Source organism: Octopus bimaculoides, chromosome 8 (assembly GCF_046866305.1).
Source record: "Octopus bimaculoides isolate indiv1 chromosome 8, ASM4686630v1, whole genome shotgun sequence".
In the NCBI taxonomy this organism is placed as follows: domain Eukaryota; kingdom Metazoa; phylum Mollusca; class Cephalopoda; order Octopoda; family Octopodidae; genus Octopus; species Octopus bimaculoides.
This window is the reverse complement of record NC_142935.1, coordinates 87,582,742-87,601,672: the sequence shown is the minus strand read 5'-3', so window position 1 is coordinate 87,601,672 and position 18,931 is coordinate 87,582,742. Positions and strand designations below refer to the sequence as shown.

At 34.4% G+C, this 18,931-nt stretch overlaps 1 protein-coding gene across 15 annotated transcripts in view; it reads right to left on the bottom strand.

The window, feature by feature from the left end:
• The window catches only part of LOC106874006 (focal adhesion kinase 1), a 235,425-nt gene that overhangs the window by 120,796 nt on the left and 95,698 nt on the right, over positions 1-18,931 (bottom strand). For all 15 annotated transcript variants that reach the window (XM_052970233.2, XM_089356767.1, XM_052970231.2 and 12 more), the window contains exon 2: positions 9,646-9,867. In XM_052970233.2, coding sequence (XP_052826193.1) covers positions 9,646-9,726 — 81 coding nt within the window. In that variant the 5' untranslated portion in view covers positions 9,727-9,867. The remainder of the gene's footprint in view (positions 1-9,645; positions 9,868-18,931) is intronic.

The window sequence follows — 18,931 nt, the reverse complement described above, 5'->3', positions numbered from 1 at the left end:
AACAAAAAAACAGTAAGGGGACTAGCATATAAAATTTTTTGAAAAGTTTGAGAACCACTACATTAGAAAGATGTCATTTTGTTGAAACAAGTTTATCATAATTATTATTATCATTTTATATTTGACTTTTGCTTTGCATTTGTACAAGTTGGATCCAAGTCTCACCCAGAGACCTCAAGAGACAACAAGTTAGAAGTTCATGTAGGTGTTATGCCTAGGGTACCATATATTTGGATTTGTACATAGTGTTGTTCTAGAGAATGTTTAAGAAACCATAAGAAAATTATGTGTTTGTTTTAAAATTTGAGATCACATAGACAGTATTTTACATAGGATATGGGCAGTTCCCATGAGCACTATCTTTTGAAGTTCAGCCATTTTGGGGTTTCCTGGTATCTGATCTATTATTATTATCATTATTATTATTAATGACTAATAAGTGCTATATAGTACACATGTTAATGAATTAAGAAAAAATACCGAGAGGAGAGTAGATTTCTATGAATAATATAATTAATGGAAAATTTAGTGCATACTAATTATAGGCTTCATGATAAAATATACAATTAAGCACTCGTGGGTTAATTGTAATTAACCCTATATTGCAGGAAGAACAAAAAAATATTTAAAGAAACACCAAAGTAAGACAACAATAAAGTTGTAATCAAACTTTAAATTTGAAAAAATTCAAGTGGAAAGAAATAAGCAGCAGTAAATTTCTATATTAGCAACAGGTGTAAGGAAATTTTAGGAGGGGCATGTTGATAATAACTAATTAAGCCAGAATCTAGCTGAACGGCCAATATAATTTCTATGATTATGCATCATTAATAACATGGTTAATTAAATACACATATTGTGTACTTTGGGTAATTTAAAATTTATTGTAGATATACCCAGAATTTTAAATTATAAACCTTGTCATGAAATGTAAACAAATGTTTGACTGTCTATGGCAACAAAAATATTGGAATTGTTCTGACTGGTTTCATCTCTAGAGATTCACTGGAAGGCAAACACCTACAAGCTAAAAGCTGTTCATCACTCTCTAGAGAGAAAATGAGGGTACATGGTCTTCAATTAATCTCCAAAAGAGATGTAACCTGTCAGGACAAATCCAATATTTTCTCACCCACAAAGAAAAATAAATAGGTTTACATATTTCATCGAGGTTTATTACTTTAAACAAAAATATATAGTGTGGTATATCAGTATGTTTGCACAAAAAAGGGCTAGTAAATTTTTGTCTTTTCTTTGAATGGGTGGAAAATTTTTATAACAATAAAATAAGGAACAATATTTTATCTCATTTTAAGGACTCCAGGACCTAGAAACGCAGTTGAAACATTTTTGCATCACAATAAATTGATTTTGCAAAAACTGAAACAGGTATACAGATAAACTGATTTTGAATTTAAATATTATATAGAATGTTAAAAAACCATTAATCATAAAAGAGAATATGAATGTTAAACCATAAGTCACTCTTCCTTATCATAACAAGCATTATTACATTCCCAAAGACCGAGCCCTTGGATTCATTTTTGTCACAGTCCATGTATTAAGATTTGTCATATTTAAAATATTTAAAAAATACAATGGAAAGGGAGCAAATGAAAGGTACCAAAAGTCACAACCAACTGACTACGTAATGATTAAAGTTCAGACACCACCACCACCTCCATCACAATTTTATGATTGCAAGCTCAAATATACTAACCACTGAGCCATATCCCTTCAGAGTATGTGTGAGTGTGTATGAGAGAGAGAGTGCATTTGTATCTCTTTGTTTCACAGTTTGCTAATTATGAACAAATATCTGTCATTTAAGTGCTGTTGTTCATTTGCAATCTCTCGTGAAAATACCCTCAGCCATTGTGCTCATTGTGCTGTATCATACTTTTGAACAAGACCTGACTAAAAGAGTGTTTTTTGGGGTTTTTTTTTCATATATTACTTAACCAGAAGAGGAAATGTAATTTCCCTGATCCTCATCAAAATCTCTGAGATTGGTAGGTGAAAGGAGGAAGTCATCTGCAAACTTGAGACCTAACCTGAATGTTATTAAGTCTACCACTTCAGAACAGGAACAGTTTCTCTGATGGATTTCTGTATTGTTTTCACTCATGGGGCTTTGGTAGACTAGAGACTATGGTAAAAGATACTTGACTAAGGAGCTATGCACTGATTTGAAACCTGAAATAATATGTTTACAGAGCAAACCTCTTAACCACAGTCAAGGAAACAGCATGCAATCATAAAAAAAAAACAAAAAACAACTACAACCATACAAGCTATCCACCACAATGTCACTGTTTTAAAGCCCACTTTTCCATGCCTGCATGAGTCAGACAAAATTCATTCAGGCAGATTTACTATTAACAAATACTCTTCTTTTCACCAGACTTCACCTGTTTTCAATCTGAGTAATATTTCCCTACATCCTTAAGACACAACCAGCACAATGATAGAACAGATTTTTTGTGGGAGATTACAACTGGACAACAACACATGAATGACAATGACATTTATTCACAATTAACACGTTATGCAAAACAAAGAGACACAAAACAAATGCACTTTCTCACACACACACACACACACACACATACATACATATATTAATAGTGAAAGCATGTGGCATAGTGATTAGGATGCCTGAACTTGCAATCATAAAAATCGTGAGTTTGGTTCCTAGACTGGGTGGCATGTTGTGTCCTTGAACAAGCTACATAATTTCACATTGCACCAGTGTACTCTGCTGAAAATGAATAGTAGCAGACTGCAGCTGTCATATCTGCTTTGATAGGTCAAGAATGGGAAGGCTGAGAAAATATGTGTCTGCTTCTGACCAGTCAGGCACCTAAAATAATTAGTACAAGTGTGATACCAGCTGTCATGGACATACATACTGTTAAGCACCCCCCCCACACACACACAAACCAACTCACAAGGTTTTGGTCAACCTATCACTATAGTGGAAGACACTAGCCCAAGGAGCTCCATAGTGGGACTGAACCTGAAACTACTAGATTGTGGAGTGAACCTCTTACCGAACCTGAAACTACTTGGTTGTGGAGTGAACCTCTTACCCACACAACCATGCCTGTTTACAGAGGGAAGCACAGTTACCTAGAAGATAAAAACAATTACTACAATTGTACAAATCATCCCCAATCATGCTAGCATGAGAAAGCATAAGTGTAAAACTTTTTTTTTTGACCAAGTGTCCCCATCATCCATTGATGGATACTTCTAATCATGCAAAGTTCAGCAACAATCCTTATAATCTGACAACAGATGCATAAGACTAAGGAGAGTTGTAGTGTAGACTAATAAATACAGTAGGACACACAGCTAATCTATGTATACACTGAATGTGTATAGAGCAGTGACAAAGTAGGGCACACCATTAATTTATATAAAACAATCTGCTTCAAAGAGCAATTTGTGATAATTAAGATAAAAAAAAATTTCAGTTTCTGACTGGTGGAATCCATGACCTCATCTCATTACTGTAATGAACAAAGTGAGACCAACGTATAATTAGTGACTGGTGAAGGAAATATTTATTTCAGACTAATTTACTCATTATTTTTGTTTTTAGTAAAATGTTACAAGCAGTTTGGCCTCTATTTGTTATCAGGTGCTATAATTACTTTACACATACATCATCATCATTTAATGTCTATTTTTGCATACTTGCATGGATCAAACAGAATTTGTTGAGGTAAATTTTCTATAGCTGGATGTCCTTCCTGTGACCAACTTTCACTTGTTTACAAGCATGGTAATATTTCCCATGGTCAGATATGTTTTTCACAGAAGGCTGAAAATGAACAACACATGATGGAGTTGCTCATTTATAACCATCATGTGATGTCAGAAAGAAGACACACAAGTACTCACACACACACACACACACACAAGGAGTGGCCTACAAGAGTCCTTACTGATGCCATCTAAAAGTGCTTGCGCTGGTGTCACAATAAAGGCACACTCTGTAAAGTGGTTGATATTAGGAAGGGCATCCACCCATAGAAACCAGGCCAAATCAGACTGGAACTTTATGTAACTCTCCAGCTTGACACCTCTGGTCAAACCACCCAAGCCATGCCAGCATGCAAAATGAACATTAACCCTTTAGCATTCAAACTGGCCATATCCGGCCAAACTATTCTACTTGTTTTATGTTCAAACTAGCCAGATCTGGCCGCTCACACCTACTCTACTATGTCACTCTAAAAAAATAAATGTTCACATCATCAAAACCTCAAAGCTACAAGATAATGTTTAATTTATTCAAAACAAAGTGAATAAATAAGTATTATATTTGATAGAAAAATCAGAATGCAAAAGGGTTAAACACTGATCACACACAAACACACACACACACACAAAGCTTCTTTCAGTTTCTGCTTACCAAACACACTCTCAAGGCTTTGGTTAGCCTAGAGCTATAGTAGAAGACTTGTCCAAGACATTATACAGTGTGGCTGAAACTAAGACCACATAGGAAACAAGCTTCTTAACTCCTCTCTTTCATTTGTATACATACATATATATATCCACGTGTTAGAAGAATAAAAAAAAAAGATCATTGCTTTTATTCTTTATGTGTGTGTTTATGTCAAGTTACAATAAAACAGTTTAATATTAAACTGAAGGATTAGACAAACACTTTAGTAGAGTTCATATTATACTTTCACCCCTCTTCTTCTAAGAGTATAGGAATTCATGTCTATGCATGCTTGCATGTGTGTATATAAGACCTCATAAATGGATGACTAGAATATATGTACAAGCGTGTTCAGGCTAGGACTGAACTTCAGAAACATTTTTTTTTATATGCATCTCATTGATATAATAGATGTTACAAACTTAATATTCCTGACTCTTTAATCTAATTTGGAGTTTCATGTGGCTGCAGCCATCAACCACCACCAAACAAGACACAAAATAATGAGTCGACAGTGAAGTCTTTATGCAGCTGTTCAACTTGCTAAAAGTAGCAGCCAAATTTCCCTCAAATCATACATCATCTTAATAAGAATACACTGCACGATGTAGTCTCTAACATATACACAAAAAGATGGGGTGACCAAGGTTGGAACACTGTTTGATGCAGGTCAACCAAGGGTTAAACAACAACATACCTATTGGATCGATGATAATGGAGCTAAAAATAGCAAACCCAGTCTCCTTCAAATTATCCTCCACCCAATTAATCAGTAATGTGCCACTCATGTCTTTATTCAAATTTCTTAATTACTCACATTTATAACATCAATTAAATTCAGACATTTCCCAACCATAAATCTACAGAGGGCCAGTACTCATATCATAATAACAAAGCACTCAACATTGGATTATTACAAAGAAGTGTTCCTATGAAAAGAATTTAACTGGACACTTCAAGCCAAGGAACAGCAATGCATTGCTAGAACAGCTTGCAGCAGTGAGTCATACTGCCAGAACTCACCTCTTCACAGACACAAAATAAAGTTGGCAACAGGATATAGTAAACAACTTGCAGTTAGTTTTCCAATATCTGAACTGATTTCCCAACCAAGATATTTGATCTCACATAAATATTAATAGGTATAAGCAAGAGCCAGAGGGACAGTGAAATTTAACAACCTTAACCTTTAAGTATTTAAGCCAGCCATATCAGGCACCAAATATTCTACCTGCTTTATGTTCAAACTAACCAGATCCAGCCTCTCATACCTACCCTAGAATGTCATTCTAAAAGTAAACAATCACATCATCGAAATCTCCAAGTTACAAGGATAAAGCATGATTAATTCAAAACAATGTGAATAAATGAGCATTACATTTGACAGCAATCTGAATGTTAAAGGGTTAAAGTCTCAAATAATATCACTTATGTAAGTTGTCCAGCTTTCAGTGGAATGATATGCTCTGAGTAGAAAGATCCATTTTGAAAGGTCAATGCTCCTCAGCGCCAACTTCAATGTTTTAGTTAGAAAGTGGGGCATTGCCCACGACCTTTTATAGGCCATCCAACACTGGGAAGGAGGGTCCTTAAACCAGAGACCCAAACTCAAATACTTGCAACAGAGTAGGGTCTTCTAATGGCACTCAGGGTACCAGGTGGTGGTATTAACCCTTTAACATTCAAAGCAGTCATATCCATCCCTTATATTCTACCTGTTTTATGTTCAAACCAGCCAGATTCAGCCTCTCACACCTACCCTACAATGTCATTCTAAAAATAAACAATCATATCACTGAAGTCTTGAAGCTATGAGACAATACATGGTTAATTCAAAACAATGTGAATAAATAAACATCCCATTTGACTCAGTAATCTGAATGCTAAAGGATTAACTAAACCAGGCAACAGATTAAGCCTACTGCTCAAATAAGCCATAATGGGATTTGAAATCAGAACGCAAAGGACCTTATCAAATACCACAAGGCATCTGGTCAAATTTTCTTATAGTTCCACTTATTCATTGCCCTGGATTGGTACTTTTTTTCTTATTGACTCCAAATGATGAAAGTCAAAGTAGACGTTGATGTCATTTGAATTCAGAATCAATAGAGTTGGAATAAATATTGTTGCAAGAAGCAAAATGAAAATATTTTCTCTGGATAGGACCCCAATGTAGACAGGTAACATTCCTCAGATTATCTAGCACCTATTCTTACCAACAGATAAGTGAACCCGAGGTGATGTAGTTAAAAAACACTAGAATAAGAGATAAACTTCCTCCTCCCCCTCTTATACAAGACACGAGTCTATCACTATATATTTTTTTTTTTTTCAGATAATGTGGTGTGACCTAATCCTACCAACATTACTGAGGTAATGTAGAATATAGTGTTCTGCATAAAAACAACGAAATGACAATGGTGAAGTTAAACACCTGGGGCCTGATAAAACACCTCATAACTCTAATAACAACAACAAACCACAAATTAAGGTGGACATGACATCTAAGGTACTCTCACTGCAACAGTAACTCTAGCTTAGTTTGTTTCATTCATAAAGCCAGTTCCACACCTATTTCACAGTTGAGTGGCTCGCAATAGGAAAGAGCACTCAACTGTGAAAACAACAAATTAATCCAAACAAACGAAAAGAGAACATCCCACCTATGTTACCACAGAAACCTTCATGTAACATTGAAATGAATAAATAAATAATTAGGATGTATTTAATATTTTTTTCAAGACACAATTACAGTGAGATTAAAGTTCTGAATATCTGCCCACATGATTTTAAATTTCAAATGCTATCATTACTGCACAACAGCTTATTGTGTCCTAACCAATCCCCGAGACAAGGCATATATATATAACTGCTTCACTGATATGTACACACACACAAAGAAAGAAAAAACGTCCCATTCCCTCTTCATAATTGAGTGGTTCATAGTCAAATCAGTAGTAAGTTATTGACATTGAATACACACGCACAAGCAAGACTTAAGTTGATATACAGACACAAACACAACAACTTACATCATATGTTATGTCATCAAAGACATAAATTAACCTTGGTTGCCTTTTGTTCAAACATTATCATATTCTATATGTAACAGTTGTCTATTTAGCTCTTAACCAAGCCTGGTTGAGAACAGAATGACTAATAAACAAAGACATCCAGACATTCTAACCACACCCATACCACCATTTCAGGCATTCTATGACTATATTGGTCAATGAAAGGGTTCTTTGATTTTTAAAGATGATAGTGATTTAAAAGATATTTGGCTGTTATGACTAAAAGGTCAAATAACCACATGGAGGGTATCCAAAATATCCATGTTCCCTTAAATATAAGCAGGCCTGTTGAAAGTTTATGGAGACTCAACAGAGGTTTCAACTCAAAAAAGTCAAGGATCTTGTTTTTAGGAATTCCCAATAAGTTATAAATACCCAAATTGTGAAGTCAGTTATGTAATAACATGAAATATTTACCCGATAGTAAGAATTCAAATAAAGTAGCCCTGAAAAGGGCTTTAATGCATTCCCAGAGTATATAGAACATAGGAGGAAATACTAATAAGGTATGTATACTAAAATCGTGAAGCATGTTACGTAACAACAGGCTAATCAGATATGAGATAATAACAAGTCAAAGTAAATAACTCTGAAAAGGGCTTTTGTGCACTCCCAGAGAATATTACTCTCAGCAGCGTTAGTGTTGGTATATTCGTGAATAGATCCACTAACCGAAATAAGTGGATCTATTGTTTAGAAAAATACTATTTACTTGTTTAAGGGTTGTACTGGATAAATTGCGAACATAACTTACAGTTCAAATACTAAGAAATAAGCATACTCAATTTGATTTATACTAAATGATTTAGGAAAATGAATGGGTTGTTTCCCTTGGCTGTTAAAATGAAATAGATGTATATAAGGATCCCTTCCAGGGGCCCTATTATCGATTTTTTTTTTAACAATCTGAGTATGCCATGTGGTTTCCAGACACGAGCTCTACTCACATATCAAGTTTCACCAAAATCGATAAAATGATGTAGAAGGAGTTCACTAACAACTCCTCAAACACACCCACAGACAGGATTTCCCACATATGTAGTAGATATATATATTGTTTATATATAACATAATGCAGTATATATATACAGAATACATACATATATAATTTCACTGTGGTGACTTTAAATATATATATATATATATATATATATAATGTAGTGAGTTCAAACCCTGGACTGGGCTGTGTGTTGTGTTCTTGAGCAAGACATTTTATTTCACATTGCGCCAGTTCACTCTGATGTAGAAAGGAGTTGTGACATTACTGATGCCAAGCTGTATTTGCCTTTCTCTTGGATAAGATCGATGGCATGGAGAGGGGAGGCTGATATGAATGGGTGACTGCTGGTCATCCATAAACAACCTTGCCTGGACTTGTGCCTCGGAAAGGGAACTTTCTAGGTAGAATCCCATGGTCATTCATGACTGAAGGGGGTCTTTATATAATGTATATCAACATTATATATACACAATATAGCTTACTAAATGCTGTGTAATATTTTGAACCTAACACGATATTTATGAAGTGCGCATATCTCCATTACAGTGGTTTAACTGTGACACACTGGGCTTGATGAGTATCAATGGTACACTTAACTTGGGCTCTACCACCTAGTAATTTTCACAGCATGACTGGGTATGATTTATATGTATATATTAGATTGACTTATATGTGATGTGATGTCTTAACACCTGATATAAGTCATCAAAATATCAGTATATTTAGTTAATAAGAAAATGGTTTGTAGTGTTTTTCCTTTTTCACCTTCTTTAGAATAATTTTTTAAAATGGTACCATGAGGAAGTGAGTGAAAGACATTGTTTAACCATTTAACATTTGAAATGACCTTATCTGGCCAACATATAGTTGTTTTTATGTTCAAACTGGTCAGACATACCTTACAATGTCATTCCAAAAATAAAGTATCATGTAATCGAAATCTCAAAGTTACAAGACAATGTGTGGTTAATTCAAAACAGCGTGAATAGATAAGCAATACATTTGACAGATATATCCTTATCACTGGCCCTACAGACACTCTGATTTGCAGACAGATTCAATTTTAACTTTAAAGACAAAAAAAAAGAGTGAAATAAACATATATTTACCTTAATGTCGGTTGCATCGCCATATTTCACCATACTGAATCCTCCATTTGGAAGATGGATGCGAAGTATATGACGCTCCATCAGAAAACGCTTCACTCTGTGATCAAGCTCTTGATCTAGCTGAGAAGAAGCACCACTGGGTGCCAAATCAACACCCAAGTCTCGACATGTGTCACAGTCACTGCCCTGAATCAAACGCCACAGTTTACTCCATTGAGCAATCTGAAATGGGGAAAAAAAAAAAAATAATAAATATTGATTCATAACAAATCATGTATCATAAAATCAAATGTAGTTTAGCCCAAGATCAATAATGATCAAACAGACCTATGATCAAACCATATTTCAACTGTAATCAGCCTAATTTATTTTTAGGAGTATCTACAGCTGTGTTATTTGTGCATACACATGTGTTTAGAAAGTGAAAAATGTGAAAGGGAAAGAGAGAATGTGGAGGACAGTGAGAATGAGGGAGTGAGAAATATTAGCTTGAGAGAAAGAGGATGACAAATGTGCTGAACCACTGAGTAGATGACATTGTATCACATAAAATGCAAAGAACAGCCTATGTATAACAGCATATAAAATGTAAAAAGCAGCCTCTGTATAACAAACCCAACAGCCATGAGAAGAAAACGTGATTGTTTGTCTCATTAATGCTTTTTTTTTATTTTCTTCTTTTTACGATATGTCACAGAAATGTCATTTTGATTTTAGTTTATATTGAACATATTTAAGTTATTTGAAAAGAAATTAGTGTAGCACTGTTATTCACAGATGAGCTAGCTATAAACCCTTTGATAAAGCAGTTAAAAAAATATCAGTGTTAAAAAAAAGTTTTAATACATTCTTTATAAGACTATTTAGAGAATATTTTTTTGTGATATAAGACCTAATTAGTATGAACATTTTAACATTTACTACCCAATAGGTCAGTGTGGAGAAGTAGAGCAGAGGTCATAGAATTGAGAAGCATTTTTTTTTTTACTGGAGGACAGAGATAGCACATTATTAACATCCCAAATTATCTGGTACCTATAGTATTGTTATTAACATCTGATCTGGTATCTTTAGTATAAATTTTTAGGTGAACAGAGGCTATGTAGGACAAAATGCCTTGTTTCAAATGTATAAAACATCAGCTGTATTTGGAATTTTAATCCTGGTTATTTCACTGTTCCTTACCCCTTTAGCATTCAGATTATTGTCCAATGTAACGCTTATTTATTCACATTGTTTTGAATTAAGTCATGCATCATCTCATAGCTTTCAATTTTTAATGAGATGGTTATATATTTTTAGAATGACAGTGTAAAATAGGTGTGAGAGGCAGGATCTGGCTAGTTTGAGCATAAACCAAGTAGAATATTTGGACTGGATATAGCTGATTTAACCCTTTAGCATTCAGATCACTCTGCCATCTATCAACAATGTTTTGAATTAATCATACATTATCTTATAGCTTCGAATTTTTAATAATATGATTGTATATTTTTAAAATGACAGTATAAAGTAGGCGCAAGAAGCAGGATCTGGCTAGTTTGAGCATAAACCAGATAGAATATTTCGGCTGGATATGGCTGGTTTAAATGCTAGAGCGCTTATGGACAACAAGTTAGAGCAATGTCTGAAACGTTAAGGGCTTTAGAACTTAGCTATGCGTGGACATGTCTACAAATAAAATGTACCACCCTTCTTCTCAATCCTGCATCATCTCATCTGTGACCCAACATCCGTGACTGCCCCACCCAAATCTGCTGCTTTTGTCCTAAGTAACTTTCACTGTTAGATATTGACACTTTGCACCCAGCAGCAACAGATTAACAATGTTATACAGTGTTATATTGCTGTTTAGCTGAAGTCACCCCTGATCCAGCAGACATACAGTAAGTAGGTGTTGTGACTGTGACCATTCTGCCTTGTATTCAGTTTAATTAGAACAGAAGTTGACAAAATGGTCAGCATTAACCTTTGGGGAGGGGGTATTTGTTTCGCTATCCAGGGGTCAATAAACGTGAAATAATTTTGAGCATTAAGGGTGCTGAATTATTAGTGAAGTGAATCAGGAAAAGCACAGTAATTTAAGGCTAAAACTCACAAATTTTCAGCCAAATACTGATGTAATAACTAGTATTCACCAAACACACACACACACATATATATATATAGATAGATAGATAGATATGTGGTCCAGGTATATACAGTCTGTTATCCTTTCCTTTGTCAGTTGGTGATTACAGTGCTTAATACCAAGACTTTAGATTCTCACAGACTTAGCAGAGCAAGGGACAAAATGCTGTGAAATACTTAGGTCCAGAGTCCAAATCCCATTATGGCCAACATGCCTTCAATGATCCTAAGGACCAACAAAATAATCTACCTGTCAAGTACTGAATAACTATTCCTTTTCCACCAAATTTATGGCTTCATGCTTATTTTAGAAATTATTAAGGCAGCAAGCTAGCAGAATTATTAGTATGCCAGACAAAATGCTTAGCAGCATTTCTTCTGGCTCTACATTCTGAATTCAAATTCTGGTGAGGTCAACTTTACTTTTCAACCTTTCAGGGTTGATAAAATAAGTCACTAGTCATACACTGGGATTGATGTAATTGACTAGGCCCCTTCCCTGAAATTGCTGGCCTTGTACCAAAATTTGAAATTATTTTTATTAAGGCAGTGAGCTGGAAGAATCATTAGTACATCAGACAAAATGTTTATCAGTATTTCTTTCAACTCCAGATGCTGTTAAGGTCAACTTTGTTCTCATCCTTTTGAGGCAATGAAGTAGGTAACAGTTGAGCATTGTGGCTGATGTAGCCAAGTAGCTCCCTCCGTCAATATTTCAAGCCTTGCACCTATAATAGAAAGAATTATTATTGCACTAACACATACCTGGTGACTGAGCCTTTGTATACCCTTGTACTACATTCCCCTATCTCCACTCTCACTGAGCAGAAAGTTGTTTAAAAGGGCTTCTGAGACTGGTGGAATGGCACGAAGAAGGTATCCTCAAATGGGGGAGACCTGCCAGTTCAAGTGACAAATACTAACCTTCATAACCATCTAATACAGTGAGTACACTTGGATTTTTCGACATATTTTCCCCACCCAACCAGTTATAGTAAAAAAAAAAAAAAAGAGAAAAAAAGATCTTGGAGAATACTTGCTCGAATAAAAGGGGAAGGGAGATAGTGTGTTTTATAGCATTATTAGTAGGGTACATTCATGCAGACTCACATATACACCAGGAGGCAAGCGCATTCAGACATACATGGACACAGACTTACATACACACAGAGGCATACGCACAGCCATACACACGTCACTGATACATGCATATGGAAAGATACATACATACATACATACATACATACACTGCACTGGTGCACACACACACGCAGACACAGCTTTACACAAACAAATACAAATTCCACTGCCACCCTCCAAAGGCAAAAAGGTGTGGTTTCTGTCTGAAACAAAACAACGGGCTGCAGTAAATGGAGAGTCAGAGAAATATACCAGAAGTTCAGATTAGATTGTCCCTACAGTGACATTTAGCCGTGCGCGCACACACACACACACACACACACACACACACACCAGTCCACTGGCAATTTCATACAAATGTACCACCACTATACTTTGACAAAAACATTAACATTTCTGGTAATGGTGATGATGGATGGAAAGTAGAGATGTATTGGGAAGGTGGGGGGGGGGAGAAAGAGAGAGATACTATGAGGTGGATGGGGTGAAGAGGACAGAGAATAGGTTGTCTGACTAGAAATGCAAGAGAGTAGGGGAAGTGCCATGACTACAGTGTCTGTAGTCATGGCACTTGACAGATTGGGCCAGTCCACCTAGCTGTATATAATATAGATACTAGGTGATAGCCCAGTCTACCGAGATGTAAACATGTGCCATGTGACTAAGACAGTCCACTTTGTTTAGTGTGTTCCCAACCTTCCCTATGCTCTCCCACCTGCATCCTTAGGAAATTAATTTTTTTTTACATACCTACTACAAAAGTAATATCACATCTGAAGATGAAAAATCCTTTTTTTTTTTTTTCTTTTCTTTGATAACTAATTTATTCTCTTATTTTAAAAGTGGACTGCGCAACAGTACTGTGGAATAATAAAGTTCTTAGTGTGCTTATGAAATATCATCATCATCATCATTTTAATGTCTGCTTTTCCATACTTGCATAAGTAAGACAGAATTTGTTGAGGTGGATTTTCTACAGTTGGATGCCCTTTATGCTGCGATCCCTCACTTGTTTCCAAGTAAAGTAATATTTCCCGTTACCAGACAATGTCTTGGAAAATTAGAAACAAAGAACACTACTTGCATAATGGTGACGCTTGCTTACAACTATCACATGATGTTAGGGCAAAGCGAGAGTAGCATGCATGTGTGCGTGTGTGCACACACACAAATATACATCAGGCTTCTTTCAGTTTTCATTTACCAATTTCACTCACAAGGCTACGGTAGAAAACACTTGCCCAAGGTGATTTTTTAAAAATCTTTTGATGTTATTCTGAAAAGTGATTCTAATAAAGTAATAATATTAGGGACAAAATCCAAAATTACAGGTAAAAAAACTCAATTAAAATCAATTTATAAAAAATTAAAATTAAATTGAGCCTTATAGATAAAGTATATATAAAATATATAGTTTTAGGGAAAATAACCAATTTTCAAGAACTCATCGATGAAAATCCACTATCACATATAGAAAAATTAATAATTAAAAGCACAATAAATGAGTATAATATAAAGTAAAGTAAATATCATAAGATAAATATAATATAATATAATATAATAATAATATAAATATAATAATATGTGATAGTGGATTTTCATCAATGAGTTCTTGAAAATTGGTTATTTTCCCCAAAACTATATATTTTATATATATATATATATATATATATATATATATATATATATATATATCATATATATATATATATCATATATATATATATATACTTTCCTTCTTTATCACACACCCTGAAGTGTCATTTTATGGTTTTGATTGGAAACACCTGACATAATTGTAAACAGATACTATATAATAGGGCTTGCTATAAACTGGCTGTAAATAACTACTCTATTCCTGATTTCAGCTATTTGGCCGTAATTATGCTGGTGCACTGTCATGAAGTCAATTTCATCTTTCACTCTGGAGGGTGAGAAGAGAGAAAAAGAAACAGAAAACTGGGTGTATAGTTTTGTAAAAGTAATCTTTAGAGCTCTGATAGCATTGTTATAGATACAGTATTATATCTGTATAGTTGTGTGTGTGTGTGTGTGTGTGTGTGTGTGTGTGTGTGTGTGTGTGTGTGTGTGTGTGTGTGTGTGTGTGTGTGTGTGTGTGTGTATATATATATATATATATATATATATATATATATATAAGTATACAAGTACATACATTTACATAAAATGTTTGATTCTGATTTCCAAAAGCATTTTTGGCTTTTATCAATATGAAATTTCAAATCTTCAAATCAAGTTTTCTGTAAAAGTGATTTTTAATTCATTCTCTACCTGAATCAAGTATATTGAGCCTGTGGTGAGTGCAAAGAGTTCAACTTCACTTTCCATTCTTTTGTAGCTCAATAAAAAAAAAAAAAATCCCAATACAAGATAATAGATTGGTGGAACTATGTTGGACTTGATGTCTTGCAGTATTTGTTCTGGCTCTTAGTGTTCCGAGTTCAAATCCTACCATGACCTACATGGTCATCATATGACTTAGTTCATCATATGATTTAACACCACCATGTGGCACCTTCGATGATTTTAGTGGTTTCCACTCTGTTGCTAGTGTTTGGGACCAGACTCAATTTTATGGATACCTTCTTCCCCAACTCTCACCAATCTCAGAAGCCCTCCTACTAAGAAATAAAAATGAAACCATGATAGTCCAGCTGTTAGATTAACTTTCAACACAATGTTTCCATTATAGAAATCATATACATGTATAATGATGTTTATAAAAGTACTTTCATATTCTCTATGTAACAGCAAACATGTTTATAAGTTTATGTCTACATCAGAAAGTACATAACATTGGTATTATTACTCATGATGAGGATGGTGTAGAGATAAAGTATCTCCCTCTTTCCTTATTCTTAATAGTTTTCCCAAGGTTGCTTCAATGCTACTGGTGATTCCATTTTCCAGAGCTACCTTAATAATCAGTGTGTATGCGTAGGTCTTCTCTATGACATAACATCTATACTATAATAATATAGTTAATGGTTAAAACAGTAGTTCAGATGAATGGGAGTAACAGTAGTTTCAAATAAAGTAAACCAACTAGATAACCTGTTTTACTCAGACAATTTTTGTCACTCCCACCTTTCTTAGAATCAATAAGTCATATAAATTAATATGAGACCCTGGTAGTCAATTATTCCATTTATTCAGGAAGGTGAAAGCAATTACTACTTATGCACCTGAAGAAACTTAGATTTTTTTTATCAACTGCAAGAAATCTTGCTCTACTTTACACAACTTTGCTCTACTTTACTTTAAATTTTATTATCCATGAACCAAAGAAAAGAAATGAAAAAACGAAAGATTTTTTGTTTGCAATGTCACATATTCACTGAATTTATCAGGCCAGATGGAATGAGGTCATGGACTGGATATGGCCTGCAAGTTGTCGTTTACCACTCCTGGTATAGTAACAGTATATAGTTAATGTGACTGTATATATCAGTTGGTATCCTCATTCAAGTGGACAATTAAAGGTATGACTGTTGGTCATCAACTTCACTAGTATATTGAACAACTGAAGATGTGCCTACAGGACTTGATAAATTTGATTGTTCAGCTTGATGTCATCATTGTGATGGATAACTGAAGATTTGTCTAATTGTTGGCCCAGATATCTTCTTTTCCAAAGTGAATTAGCTCTAAATTAGATCTGACTGTCCACTAACTGTTAAAATGTTTTTTTGCTGAAGACTAAAGTTTGATGATGTGGTATGAACTGTGAACCTTTAAACTGATACTTGCATCTTATTGTCTCAGCCAAGATGTGCAACAGTTGAAACATCATTGACCATGTGGGTTATGAATTCAAGACCTTACAACTAATACATTTATGCCACTGGAAAATCAGTTACCAAGCAAGATCTATTTGTAATTATAGTAGACCGATTAACAACAAGATGGGAAGAAAGGTTTACCTATGAAGGCAACTGCTTCAACAATATGTAAATATCTATACTTTGCCCCAAAAGAATATGCCCACCCATGTTACCACAATAAGCAAGATGTAACAAGTACAGGGTTGTGCCACTAGATAAGGTACATGACTGATTACCTCAGTTTGCTTGGTTGACAAGGGATTACATGTTATATTGAAATTTGAGTAGTTTTTAGTATAAAAGGGTATTTAAATATGAAAATAAAAATAGTCATCATAGTATGATTAAAAAATAAATCAAAGACTAGATTTTTTTTTTTTAATCTAAAATATTGATTTATTTCTAATTCTTGGGGAAAACTCACATCCTTCCCCCACCTTTCCCACTCTTTTCTGTTTTCAGACTTGGAACTTGTACAACATTGGCTGCAACTCACATGGGACTTCATTCAGGCAGATCAATACTAACCTCACCTTAAATACCTTATGCATAAAAGAAAACAAATATTATATAAAATGGTGGAAATAGGGGGAAAAAAGTGGGGGAGGCTAAGATTGAAAAAGAAAAGCTTTTGTTTTCATTTTGTTTGAAACCCCCAAAGAATAAAATTAAAAAAACATCTGCCAAATTCCTGCTAAAACATCTTCAAATATAATTTTAATAGATTTGAAACTCCTTCTACATTATGTGAATGTGTGTGCATTTTCTTCCTCATCCAGCCATTAACCATCTTTTCCATATTATTGATCCAACTTTCCTACTAATCTTTTATATCATCATCACCATATAGGACATCCAACCCCTACCACAGCTGCCACCCTTTCCCTTAAGATCTGCTGGATTGAGTAACAATGGTATCAACTAGCTCTTTCTTTTCTAGTTGCTACTTAAGAATTGTTCCATATGGAATGAGGAAGGGGAAGAGGTGAAAGGCAGAAAAATTGATTTCTACCATGAAGAATCAGATGCTTCAAGGAAGAAGTGCATTTTTTTCTTTCTCATTTATTTACTTTTTAGGTCATAGAATCCTCCATCCCCACTGCTGAGTCCCCTTCAGCTTTGCCAAACAAACAAAAAAGGAAAAAAACTTGGGGTTTAAATGTTTTCAATTCAGTCATTCATGTGCCATTACCCAATTTGGGGATTTTTTAAAATTCTTATTAGTTTACATTTTTTTTTTTTTTTTGCATGTTAGCATGGACAGGATGCATTTGGAAAATTTATACATTTATACACACACATATATACATATTTCTTGAGGTCTTCTGTTTCTGATACCAACACAATCTAATATTGTTATTGTCACTGTTTATAGCTCCAGTCACACCTGATCCAGCAAATCCATGATCAAAAGTGATGCAGTCAAACCAACTCTCAACACTACATTATCCAACATGTCTGACCTGTTGTTTTTCTTTTCTTTTTCTAAGACAATAGGGTTATAATTTGAGGCAGATTTTACTGCTATTTCTAACAAATTAAGCAACCATAATGAAGTTTCCTGTTTGTATTGATTGCACTCTGCAATATTATATCTTCTCAATTAGAGTAAAATCCCAATCAATGCTAGGATGAGTCACTGAACCCAGTTTTATATTTCAAAATTTTCACAGGAAATTGTAAACTAGTAAAAAGTATTGAACTTATGTTGATAAGTGTTCGACATTTCTTTATTTTTCTGTGTTTTAAATGAGTCCTGACTAAGCAGACCTACAATCAAAGCTATTCCAGCTATGATCATTCAAATTGTTTTCTGAGGTAGTGTACATAGTACTGTTTTATCCAAGGTGTCCATTTTTAAGACAGTAAATAGGGTGCAATTTGAGAGATTTGGCAGCCATTTCTAGGAAAATCAAATAGCTGCATAGAGGCTTTGTAGTTGGTTTGACGCAGGAAGATGAAATGGTGCCAACAAGCATTTGTTTTTAATTGGAAGTTCTTACATTCTTTTATAAACATAAAATTCATGACAAATAGCAAAAATAGTTGAATCTTTCTACTACCAATTTATAATTCAATATTCGAAGATACTAAAGCAGCAATGAATTACATTCATTTATTATTTTGTTTTTTAATATGTCAGCATGAATAGAGATGGCTTTTTGTCAAAA